A 13835-nucleotide genomic window follows, 5' to 3' on the forward strand; every position below is an offset into this window, starting at 1 on the left:
CCTACCTGGTTTTCAGTCCATACAGTAGCATGTGTACATCAGTCCGCATTTAGGGAGCCGGGATCGGAAAATTCTTGGACAACACCAGAGACCCTTACCCCTGGATCCAAATGGTAATTAAATAGACCTACTGGCAGGATGTATATGAAGAACTCATTGGTAGTAGTAGATGTACTCTGACCCTTGTTTTTATGGAGTTTAAGATGACTCCCAGCTACGAGGACACAATAGATGAGACCAAGCCTCCTTTAACTGGGAAGCTTTTCTACAATTTAGATATCAGTCCGTACCGATTATGGCCTTCTGTGTGAAGTGGGCAAATGTGGAACACAAGAGCAGTGGGTCTCAGCGTCTACGGGCCCCCCCTGAAGATTTACCCCATCTCCTATTCTTTTGCCCAGCGTATCCCTCTAGGAGAAAAAGATGGCTATTGACACTGTTTAGGACCCTGGGTATTACTAGGATTCTAAAATTGTCACCTCGAGGTTGGTGGTGTACGTGGTTGCTAGGATCCCCAGGCAGCCTGGATTTGGCGGCCTAAATTAGTTTGCACACATTAAGCTAGAGAATGTTAGAAGGAGTACTAATGGTGGCAAATGGAACCTTTCCTTTTGCCATGCTAGCTTTGGCAAGCGGCACTGAGCTTTTTGGGACCAACCCCAGGGTGAGGTTTAACTGCCACCTCAGGCCATTGTGCAATCTTTCCTATATGATTTATGCACCTTTACTATTTTATTGCATTGACACTTTACACCGCCAAAGGTTACATGTTTCACCCGAAGGGGATTGACTAGAGCTTGACAGTTATTAAAACCTATTTGCCTTGGATTGCCCCATTGAAACAGGAGAGAGGTCGGCATCTTTTGATTTTAATGTGTTTTATCTAATATCTCAAATTTTTTGTTTTATAAATGTTTAATATAGTTTTGAGTCGGCGATGTGGCGAGCTCAAGGTAAGTGTTTTTTTTTCTTTACTTTCCACTTTCCTGTCGTATTTCGAACTGTACTATCCCCCACCCGGCCCTGCACCTGCCTTGCATCACCGCCCCACAGCGTTACCTGTTATAGGATTTGCAATTGGAAAAATGACTTGTGCCATTTTTCCAACACCAGGGTTTTACCATATCTACAGGACCCCCCCACCCCTGGAACACCTAGGGGAGACATTAGGGGTTTTACATATGTAAAAACATTGCATATCCTCACGCCTCAGTGCTCCTAGGACACAAGTTGACTTTATGAAGCACTTTATCAAAATCTAGGGAGTAACATGTGCTTTTTCACTAAACCCAGGGCATATAAAACTCATTTTAATAAGGGTCCTCCTTATAAATACCTGACCCCCCCACCCCATGGACACCTAGGGGAGACCCTGGGGTTGCCTAATGTGCCCATACATTGTAATTTATTCATTCTTAAGTGCCCCAAACACCAAAGTCGAGTTTGGGCACAATTTGCATTTTAAAAGCAGTCCTGCGACCCATGGCTTTTTTTTAAATTGACCTCAGGCTTCAGCAGTGCACACATGCAAGTGCAGAAAGGGCTGCTGACCTCTAAACTGCCATGTCCTATTATATACTAGGTACTTGAAGTTAGTTTCAATCCCCCTGCCCTATTACGTACTAGGGCCATATAGGGGAGGTCATGTCAATCATAGGGGTACCCTAACCCATAGTTTACCCCAGTGTATGTAGGTGTTTTCACTGTATTGTAAGTGTCTCTTTCAACATAGGACTGGCCCTGGTTAGGCAGAGCCCAGGGTCAGTCAGAGCCAGTTATCACCTGTACCAGTCAGCAAAAGAGTTGGGGGGTGTCTAGGGCACAGAATGACTTTGCAACAATATATACCATATAATCGGCTACCTTGACCAAGATAGAGTTCAAAGTCACAGAACAATGTAAGCATCTTTTTGTAAAGGTACATTCCAACAGACAGAAGTTGTGTTTGGTTTGGCTAACACATTCACCATAAGTTACTAAATGAAACATTATTAATGCTGACCACCACAAAAATCGTTAAGCAATCTGAAAAGAAAAGTTGAAAGCATCACATTAGCTTGATGTCATTGGTGAATACTAAGATTAGCTGCTGGTATAATGTGATTCAGGTGTGGTGGTTGCAGAGGGAAACCTCAGTTTGTGTTTCTGTTCTCCTAAATTGAAGTCCTTTCTTTTCATTTGGTAAGTCGCAGGGATGCCATTTCTTATTTATGCGTGTAGATGGCTCTAAGTATATTGAAAGAACTTGCCGCACATGGAACACCATTTTGAAGAAGCTTTATTGAGATGTCTGTACAATGCACATTAACTCTTCCTTCAACTCTGCCCACTTGTAATGCTCTCTGCTCTTGGCCGAGAACTCTGTAATCCTTGGAAGAAATTACGATTATGATGAAACTGGCAGAACTACTGGACTTGGGTCTTAGTCTCTGAATAATGAAGAGAGAGCAATGTGAGTGGGAACTGTCAGGTGATCCAGACAGACAACAAAGTTGAACTGGACCAAAGACTTACAAATAAGACATAATAGGGTACAGGTTTTAAGGCAAATGAGGATTCAGGCTCCATAAATTAGGGTTGACAGAACCAGTAAAAAACACATTAGCACCATGACTGCATTGCACGCGACCAAGCAGAACAGCCTGAACCTGTGCTGGCTCAAGAAGGGGAGTATGTGGAGTGAAGGACTATGGCTTGTCAAAAACAGATGTATGGAAGTTCAGCACTGGATTAGGTATGAAACCCAGGAGTGGTTAAGAGCATTTATCAAGTGGGGATCAGGGAGCATTCAGCTGTGGATAAGGACAGAGCTATCTGAAGTCTGATTGTAGGCTACAGACTAATCAGGAACTTTTCCTCAACATATGGACCCATCAGTGTCTTAAGAAAAGTTCAGATAGATGAAAAGTAAATTACATTTTGAGCTACACTGAAATTTATGTACACAACCAGTCTAGTTGAAAAGAATATCCAATTTATTATTTTATGATGTGTGGGTGAACTGTGTCTTTAAAAAAAGACAATGCAACTATAACAGTGACAGATGGTACTGTCAATTCAAAAATGTTCCTGTCCACTTAAGCTGTAATACTGATAATAGCTGGTCTAAAGTGACGACAAATTGATTGTAGAAATGTGTGGCTCAAAGACACATGTAACAACAGGACAGTGTTCTAACTAGGGCTTGGAGTAAGTTCGTCTAGTAAGGACTCCCACCCCTAGTTCCATGATGAAATGTCAAAGCTTAAGTCTTTGTAAATTGCAGGTGTCTGGCTTCAAAGACCTTCTTCAGGCCTCCAATGAACCTGTGAGCTATGAGCTCTGACCAGCGGCCTTCTCAGATCTCCAGTGCAGCCTCCTCAAAGAGCATCCTTCTTCTCTCTTAGCATGTTGTTGGGGTCTAGTAAAGCTTCTGCACTTTCCATAGAGGGAATACTTATGAGTGTGTGTTTTCTACTGGAAGACACTATTGAGATGGAAAAAGAAAATGGAGTGTAAATGAGGTAAACATATGTGTAAATAAATGGTTATTGTTTTGTGGTTAGTCCTGATCGTTAGGAACGTGGTTCGCACCAGAGATACAGGAGGACTAGCACAGCAGCAGCCACAATACACAGGACAATGAAGAAGAGGGAGGCGGCCCAGAGGCTGCGCGAACGGCCAATGTATTCCGTTGGGGCATCCGACGGGATCATGTTGGTCAGGTTCAGCATGTAGCCCAATGTCCATCCAATATCTGCGTTGCCAGCCTGGGACAAAGAGAAACAAATGAAGGAATCAGGATGCTGCTATTGAATGCCTATGGCTACCACTTGAGGCCTGTACAGCCAATCCATCGTTTGGGAACAGTAAATAGACATTCTTCAGAACTTTGTATACCAAGTTTTCACTGCGGTTTAGGGTCTTTATATTTATTTGCTTGACTTTTAAGGATGGCATTTTGTGATTTTGTATTTTTGTGATGGAGTACATCACACTGTTTCCAGAATGATGTATATTACTCTGCGGTTAAGGCAGAAAGTAGAAAAGTCCAACAGAGCATTTAAGTGAAACACGAACAAAACTAGGAAATAGAATCTCCTAGGTGACCAATTAAATCATTGCTAAACTATTTATTTTATATATCTAGCACATATCAGAAACAAAATTAGGTCATGTTGCACACTAAACAGTCTCCCAAGACATGACGTACTGATGTTATCAACCTTTGAAGAGTGAAAATCTGATCTATATGGACATATTAAAGGATAGCACTTGCAGTGGGCATGAGGAGGGCAGTCAGTGCGGAACACACTTTCCACAGCCCACATGAAGACAGAACGCTAACTATACACCCAACACAGCCCAAATATGCAGTTAACTCACTATAATAGTACTCAAAACCCACGCTAACATCAGAATCCTTACTCATATAAATCTGTTGGCAAGTGGCAAGCTTACTGTCAAAGAAGATGCACAAGCTATTTGGTACTGCTCTCAGGGCTCACTCATCCAAGACCAGAACCTTTTTACACAGAATTAATTGTAGATGACTTGTTCACCTAACAGAGGAACGGACCCATTGACTCAATGGATAGCCATATTCACAAGTCGAATCAGACTTCGACTTCGGTCTACAATGGAAAATTTGAAGCCATTTGCCGGTGATTCTGGACTAATACAAACGCTTTGTAGTCATGCAAATTGTACATTGAGTGCTGTACAAATGCCACTGACGCACCACAACTTTGAATCAGGGAAAGAAGAACTGGAGGATTTAGCAGAATGATTGCATAATGGTTAAAGCATCTACATCCACATACAAGGGGACAGAGGATCTGAAGACCTATCCTTTCATCTTCCGAGGTCAGTCTATCGTCACACTATAGAGAAGGAGTAGGGCTTTTCTAATGTATATCTAACTGTGCCTTTCTTGGAGATGCAATTCTGGGAAAAGCAAGGCCCTCGCCCACATGTTGTGGCATGCTTCATCAGCGGGCTTGCCACACTTAGGCCTCATGTGGGTACGTTGGGCTCAACCACGTAGTGTGAGAGTGAAGGTTTTTATAATATGAAAATGTTCATTGTGCCAGAGACATAAAGAGTTAAAACATTCTAGGGCTATCCACTCAGCTAATATAATCGGGGATGCCCTGGATGGATTAAAAATTCATCCATGGAGTTAGTGACGGGCTATCATTGCCTAGTCAACTTGGAGTCATCAACATGTTTTGGCCATCATTTCTTATGCCCTATGGGTCAGGGCCTTCATCAGAATGTTGTTAGTCTCTGGACACCTTAAGATATGTTGTTGTTGAAGTTTGAAACTAATAAGTGTACATGTGGCTTTCATTCATGCACCATTCATACAAGGTATTACATGGAGGTTACTCACATCCAGCTAGGTATCTACACATTGGCTAGATACTTTGAGTGAGCAAATACAAAAGTAATTGCTCATTTGCTTTGTTATACCGTTATATAATTATTGTTTTGTTTCACAAAGGTTTTGTAAAGTTGTAATGCAAGTGAGACATTGCACTCCGTGATAAAAACATAGCAAACTGGGTGAAAGCTGTTCATTCATGCATAACCGTGCACATGTTCACATCCAGTTGTGTGCAGTCTTATCCTTAGGTTAGGCTATTTGCTCTCAGCCTTGGGAATGAGGACAACGTCACCCTGTAGTCACACGCTACAATGTGAAAATGCTGGTTGAAAGATAGAAGTGACAGTGGCTATAGGCAATGATTTGTAGTGATTTTCTTTTTAATTAGGCTTGGTTTGTACTTGTGAATTGTTATGCATCATTTCATGGCAACACTTGTAATTAGCAATAATTATTGCACCAGATAAATTCAAAACATATTGTATATTTAATCTAAAAGGGGGCAGTCGTATGAAGGCCATACAAAAGACAACAACTAATGCACACAACAAATTTATTTTCCAAACACACGCCCTCATACAATGCACACAGCACTAAAATAACCTCCACACACCCAGATCACTTTCCTCATACTCCCAAGGTCAGGTAGTGACAATCTTTCCTCGGCAGACTGGAGTCGTGCAGGAAGGGACATTCCAGACAGTTTACAGCGCTGCGAGGTCAAGCTAGTGCACACATGCAATATACCAGTGGGAATAAACTATGAGAACCCTTGGCAAAGGCAGCATAGTAAGAGAGAGTATGGGGAATATGCCAACAGGCCACATTGAAGGGATTTATAGAGGGGGAGTAACCAAGAATGTGTACACAGGTAATCCTGCATGGCTTACCTTTGATCTGCCCACGATAGATATAAAGATACAAGTAAACAAAGACTGATATGAATGTGGTATGCATATATTTGCTCAATACCGTCCAAGGTGGCACAGAGGTCAAAGAAACCATCAGGTCTCATGAACAAGTAAAGTGACAGAAAGTAAAAGGCCCAAATAACACAAATTCTAGGAACCTGAATTTGGTCCCGGTTGGTCCCGTTCTGCAACAGTGTCGGGCGGACATGAGTCCGCCCGACATTGTATTAAGGCCCTTAGTGTGTCTACTGCAACACACACCATAGAGGGAGGAATGCTTGAATGAATCTCAGACACTGGAAATCACTGGGGTTGCACTCTAGATCACCCTTTGTCGAAAATACTGTGCCTATCATAGTTCTTTCTAAATCTTTTTATGAAGCGCTTGAAAATCATGAGTCGACAAATTAAACTAAGTGTCACAAACCTCCCAATTTATCAGATGGGATGGGCCTGGTAGTCGTCAGTTGCCATCATTATAAAAGTATCAGTATATCTAAATCTAATTTGGCCCTTGGATGAAAAATGTAATCCCATTTTACGATTGCTATTGTTGATACCTCAAGCAGAATAAAATACACATTTAATTCAAAACAATCTATACATTAACTGCTTACTAACAAAGTAAAATGAAAGAAAGTTCAAAATTAAATGCACTGTATCAAGTTTACATTTTTTAATCAATATCCAAAAAACGTTCCCAAGAGTAATCTTTTTGAAGAATTTGAATCCTTAACTGGTTTGCAGTCCCAAATAACGGAGCTGGGTATCCCTGGCTTTCAGACTGTAATTAGTGATAGAAAATCAAACTAAGGGGTCGATTAGGATCGCGGACGGACTCAAGCCCCCAGAGGAAGAGGGAACGTCCGCATGGGCTGCGGCGTTCCCTCCGTGCAGATTAGGATGTGACCGCCAGGGTGGCGGTCACATCCTCTATCTTTAACAGTGCGGCGGGTGCAGCTTCAAGCTGCACCCGCCGCAATGTTAAAAATGCATGCATCGCATTTGCGTGCACAAAGCGGCAGGCACCGCGCGGTGCCTGCTGCTTTGTGCACGCAAATGCAGGGGGGTACCCCGAAGTGAATGTCCGTATGCTTTTCCACGGCGGAAAAGCCGCCGTGGAAAAGCATATGATTTCCTCCATGCTAATATGGCTGGCAGGGTCTGATAGACACCGCCAGCCATGTTAGAGCTTTTCCGCCACGGTCGGAAGGCGACTGCGGCGGAAAAGCTGCGGACGGATTTCAAGACCCACCGCCATCCTAATATGGCGGTGTGTCTTTTGAGGCTCCGCAGCGGTTTTCCCGCATCCTCCGGGCCGGCGGTGGCTTCCGCCGGCCCGGAGGATGCGGGAAAACTGCTATCATAATCGGCCTCTAAGTTACAATGAAGGACTAAGGGGGAAACATGAGCACACATACTTATTTTTCAATTTTTTACAGAATAACCCATCGAAAAATTAAGATGATAATTTCCCTTTCCATCCATAAATTTATATTTTTTAATCTTGTCTGGAAAGAAATCAAAAGCCAATCATTATATCTAGTTAACATGGATTCCTAGCACAAATTATTAACTGATCCCTTTAAAGTGGCCGAGCCCTTCCCAACAGAAGCAATGTTGGGATGGAGAGCCCGATGACGACGCATGCCACTTATGTTGGGTGAGTGCTAAGGTTTTCAAACAATCAATGGTTGTGATCCAAACATACACTCATAACAAACATCACCTTGGGGTTGAAACTTTCAATATAATTGGGCCCTCCAAGACTGCACAACTCCACAAGACATGCTAATAGTTTACCTATTACAGAGGGAACAGTTTTGAGCCCATTGACATACCACATCTGTTTTCTTTACCGGGAAAGGCTAAAAGGTGGAAAGTGAAGTGGCAGACATGGCAAGTTGTGAGAGGCTTTTTGTAGAGTTCTGTTCAGCTAAGATATTTGTAACTTTGCCTGTGGAGATACTACTGTCATTAATTCATAACCAGAATGATCACCGTTTCCCAAATCTGAAACAAAAATCTGCAAACATGGCTACCTGTTTGGCAAAGATAATGTTGCTCCAGGTGTCGCTGTTGAATTTGTATTTGTCTTCCAGGAGAGAGACGATGTAATATCCTGATGCGCAGTAAGCACTTAAACGGTCTTCTTTCTCAGTAGGATACTTTTGTTTTAGCTAATTAATAAAAAAGCATAAATACACAAAATGTCAATAAATACATCAGCATTTGATGGCTAAGTTTGCAACAGGTGTTTGAAGTGTTTTTTTCCTTTTTTAGGTCGAGCCTACCAGACAGTACAACTGTCTAGTTGTGAAAGATTTATTGTGGGCTTACTAAGAACATACATGGATTTGGGGCCCACCCACTGCTTTCCATTGGTTAGCTTTCCTGTCACTTTGATTTGCCTGCTTCTTATTCGTGTCAGAGTTTCTCAATTTTGTGTTTGTCCCACACATAGAGAACAGATTCTTTACTATCTCTTTTGATTGACTGGCTTCTATGCTTCAACAGCTTGCTTTTCAAGCACTCCTTTGTTACCTTCGTGGTTAAGCACATGCATGTGTGTCCAGATGTTTCTCTCATGTACTCATCTTGCTTGCCCAATGTTTCTTCTCCCCACCCCTGCCCTCTGAGCTGCTACTACCTCACACCTTCCTTCTGTATCGCTGTTGTTTGTCCTCTCTAGTTCCCTACGTTGCTCCGTCCACCCGCACCCTCCGTGTTGCTTTCCCCCACCCATGCACTTCGTGTTGTTGTCCTCCAGATGTTATGTCATTGAAGTCATAGGGAGTGTGAAAAACCCAAATGCCAAACAAAGAACAAGTGTAGTAAATGTATTAAACAAGAGAGTGGTAAGTGGTGTAGTATGTAACTGGAGGTGCATTTTGCAACACACTGTCGTAAATATATTACTGAAGCATGGTGTGGTAATTATTTAGAGACAGCACATCTTCTATTGAAATGGACACTAAATTTGCACAAACATACAGTTTCACTGACAAAATCATACAGAGCACTAAAGATAATGTGTGTAAATAAGGTTTCAGCAATATTTAATTTGCGGATCACCAAGTGTATTGATTAGTTTTTTCGTATATCAATCTTTGTTTCCATCACACTTTAGAATTGCAAACAACGTGCTTCATTTGTGATTTCCTATTGCTGATTTATTCTGAAATAATTGTACAATTCATTTACAGGTATTTAAATATTGTGTTTGACCTTTCCTTTCACACAACCCTTACCACAGCAAAATTGTCACATAAGTCACCTTGCAAAATCCAGTCACCTAGCAGTAAGAAAAAGACAAGTAAACACCATTCTTCAAGTACAAAGAATAGCCAGTAAGTTGTCATAAGAAAGGCTTGTATTTGACCTGTCTTCGAAGCATAGAAAATCAGACAAGGAAAAATGTTAAAGGCATTGTTATTACTTATTCACTTTCTGAACTTCAGCATGGTCATTCTGCGGGTGGTGCAACACCCCCTGAATGCCTACTTCCAGTTCCTATGCTTAATGAGGCTTAAACACTTTACATCATCGTCGGTCTTCTTGTTCCAATCCCTAAGACAATGAGGTGTTAACCCTCCTGTGAGGCAGTGTACCATGCCTATGAATAAAACAAATACCCATTTTCCTCTCCATGGTCTGTATTATAAAAGGCGTAACAGGTGTGTGTGTTGCTTTTTGCATCCCTGGACACTTTGGTATTACTAAAGGAACCGTAGATGCTTTTGCAGGCCCTTCTGTAATGCAGATTGCACCAGTGGTAAATGTGCTCTGCATGATCACAAGGGGGCATTTCCTCATTTGCATGGAGACCAAGATCAACTCAGACAAGACAGAAGTCCTCATCCTGGGATCCAACCACTCCGCTTGGAATGACTCCTGGTGGCCTGCTGCACTGAGAACACCCGCCAAACCCACGGAACACGCACGCAACCTCAGCATCATAGTGGACTCCCCGCTCACAATGAACAGCCAGATCAACGCTGTCTCCTTGTCATGCTTCAACACGCTCTGCCTGCTCCGAAAGACCTTCAGATGGATCCCCACTGAATCCAGGAAGATGGTCACCCTCACCCTCATCAGCAGCAGACTCGACTACAGCAACAGCGTCTACGCCGGTGTCACCCAGAAACTCCTCCATATGCTCTGGTACTTCCAAAACACCGCAGCCAGACTGGTCCTAAACATTCCCTTTCCGCAGACACATCACACAACCCCTGCATGAACTCCACTGGCTCCCAGTAGACAGAAGAATAACCTTCAAGCTGCTCACCCACGCATACAAGGCCCTCAACAATGCAGAACCAGCATACTTGAACCAGCACCTCTCATTCCACACACCCAACAGACCCCTCAGCTCTGCCCAAGTGTCACTGACCACCGTCCCACTAACCCGCAAGACCAGATCCACAGGAAGATCCTTCTCCAACCTGGCTGAAAAGACCTGGGACACCATGCCCCCCCCCCTGCCTCAGGCAATCCCCATCGCTGTCCCAAATCAGGAATGACCTCAAGACCTGACTCTTCGAATGAACCCAGCGCTCAGACGGTTCTACATCCCCCGCAAGCGCCTTGAAACCCTCACAAGTGAGTAGCCACGCTTTACGAACACCTGATTGATTGATCCATGTAAAATAAAGGAATCCGTTGCCTGTGAGCTGCACCATATTACAGATGGGGCCAGAGTTAAAGTGGCCAATAGTAGACATACACACGGATTTGTGCACAGTCAGTGCACCTTTCAATGGTGCTACTTAAAAGGGCGAAAGAGGGCACTACCGACTTCCCAAACATCCACCTGCAGCCTTGTGCAGCCACCTTAATAAGTGGTCCAGATTGCCATTTGCACACTGAAAGGCTCAATGTGCTAGGGCACTCAAATAAAGGTGCACCACAGCTCAGACCAGGGCAGTGTTGCCCACCTACATTACCTGCCCTGCTTCCATTTCCTATCAGTAGATAATGTACATACTGCTTAGCACTTCCTGCTTTTTCTATCCCCCTAGCAGACAGGCTACTCATCTGCGAGTAGCAGAATATGAAATCATTGCTTATAGGCAAATTTATGTTATGAAATGTCATCTGATTTATCCCCTTGTTGCACGAGATGGAGGCTGGCACTGTTGCTGGGTATCAGCCTGCATTTTGGGCTGGTTGAGACATCTTGCATGCCGCGCAGGGACGAGCAGCCTCACAACTGTGCACTGGTCACAGGATATGCTGAGAGATCCAGTTAAATACTAGTGCTTGCATACTGCCAGTCACTGAAATGGGTCCCAGAACTAGTGCATGCTGGGGTTGCATGTACGTTTCACCAGGACTCTGCATATCAACCCATAGGGCACAGGGCATGCAGGTGGCCCAGCAGGAACGTCAAGCCTCCGGTAGCTAGGACCGGCCTGAGCCTGTCTGATCGTCTCCTGCTTCGTGTGTCCAGGTAGGCCTCTCAATATTTATATACTTGTGTCGCGGTTGTAGATAAAGGTGGGCACTGGCCACTGACACGTTTGGATGCTCCGTGGCCATACAACAGCTCAGGGAGTCCATCCATCTGCCCAGAGTACTTGGTGGAAGCTCACTGTATATATTTGTGCTTTTCCAGCCCAGGATACAGCCAGGTTGGAAAGAGTGTGGGCTTGAGGGATCGCCTGAGCATTTGTAGCCTTTCGGGCACCGCTCCTGTAAGGCCACCAGAGTAAGCTCTTGGGTGTCCTCAGGGAAGTAAACATGGCCTTGGTGTAAGCCTGGTTTGGGGGCAGGGTAGGGCCCCACAGTGATAGGGTATTAGACATGGATCTTGGGGGGGGGGACATGCACTTAGTGACTATTGTTTCAGACATTGAGGTGTTGTATATGACAGCCAAGGGAAGGGGTGGGCTCTGACTGACAGAACCACAATGTTCATTGAATGAAAGATTCCCACCTTCTCATGGATCAGCTGGGTGGACCTTTCAGTCACACTGAAAAGGGTGGGGATAGTCGAAGCCTTCTGAGTTTAGCACCAACTACTGTGACTGCTCCTCCCCAGTGACACATTCTCAGCTTGCTGCCACCACGCTGGAGGAAAATGAAGAAGAGACAAGCTTGCTGAGGGACACTTGTCTGTTTCCTCCTCCAGTCCATTCAACAGTCCCCTCTCACACCAAGCCTGCATTTGCCGTGCCTGCTGAATGAGGACCCCAGCGAGACAGCAGTTGTTAATTTGACTGCTAAAGATTGTAAGAGGGACCATTATTTAACATCACGAATTAGGAGGCCCAGTGGGCAGACATGGAAGTGTGAGATGGCCAATCTCATATTGTGAGGATTCCTGTGTGAGTGGCCATCTGTCGAGAGGAGGGCGTGAAGAAGGAGTACCTGTCCCCCTTTAGGCTATTTCTTTGTTTTCCCACGGTTCCTGGGTAGTGATTGGGGCACTCCCATCTAGAAAGATGCTATTATTTAGAACTTGCTTTTCTGGACTCTGAAAGCTGATGCTATAGGTAGAGATTGATAACCAGTCCTTCCAAATAGGCTATCCGGCCTATAGGGCCGGCCAAAGGGCTGTTTTCCATCTTCCACAGGGCAGAGGTGATTGGTCATTGTCAGTCTGATCCACAACTGCCTAGTTACCATCGCCCAAGGGTCAGCGTACATCACAGATGAGCTGTTTTAATGCCACTACAACGCTCACCATTTTTAACTCTGGAATGGCCAGCTGGTCTGGTCAGCACACTAATAGCCTGGGATCAGCCTGTTCAGCCCTCGGAGGGTTCTGGTTTCAACCAGCTTCAGACTCTATCCTGAATCCCACCTTCTCTGTTGGTGGTAATTCTGCATCAGATTGTGAACACCTGCATCACACTCCACGACTGGCCAGCAGGAGCATCAACAAGCCTCATTGATGAAGATACACACAGGGGTGAGAGGAGTGCCTGAGGACAATTCTCAGGAACTGCACTTTATCACCAATTGATATCAGGTTACTTATATATAGGCACATTCATGATATAATAAATATCTATATCTATCTATATATTTACCACGTTAATCAAAAAAGGGAGAGAGAGGTATGTAGTGGACCTTGCCTCCGGTATGAGATAAATCAATCAATAAAATTCCACTAGAAAGTTTAAAGTGATATCCTTCCAGATGTGTAGGTATTTATGAAGGGAAAAGATTTATTTTGCTTAAAATAACCCTCACCCAACAAAAGGGCCCTTGGGCTTTATCATCGGGTTCTTCCCGCCCCGCTGCGGGACGGGGAGTGCTGAGACCGACGGAGATGTGGGAGCACTTACTGGAAGGTGTGGGCTATATTACTAGAATAATAGAAGTGGAAGGGTCAGTGAATTATTGAGCAACATATCTAAAAGAAAAAATTACTGGCCACCAGGGACTAAAACATTATTGAATCCTGTGGCTTGTATTGTTAAAAGAAAGGGGGTGGGAGGTGCACAATATAATGTATGTGTAACTCCTGGACTACATGTTTCAAGCCTTCCCATGCAGCTTTTCGTCAGGACCAAGCACAATTGATCCCCTAATACCACTCCTGAATG

General features: G+C 44.0%; 1 protein-coding gene across 3 annotated transcripts in view; it reads right to left on the minus strand.

Moving 5' to 3' along the window:
• Positions 1-2262: 2262 nt before the first annotated feature.
• Positions 2263-13835, minus strand: part of ENTPD8 (ectonucleoside triphosphate diphosphohydrolase 8) — a 562224-nt gene continuing 550651 nt past the window's right edge. For all 3 annotated transcript variants that reach the window (XM_078642095.1, XM_078642094.1, XM_078642096.1), the window contains exons 9-10: positions 8322-8459; positions 2263-3749 (exon numbers count right to left, since the gene is read on the minus strand). In XM_078642095.1, the coding sequence (XP_078498221.1) occupies positions 3555-3749; positions 8322-8459 (333 nt within the window). In that variant the 3' untranslated portion in view covers positions 2263-3554. The remainder of the gene's footprint in view (positions 3750-8321; positions 8460-13835) is intronic.

Source organism: Lissotriton helveticus, chromosome 5_1 (assembly GCF_964261635.1).
Source record: "Lissotriton helveticus chromosome 5_1, aLisHel1.1, whole genome shotgun sequence".
Taxonomy (NCBI): Eukaryota; Metazoa; Chordata; class Amphibia; order Caudata; family Salamandridae; genus Lissotriton; species Lissotriton helveticus.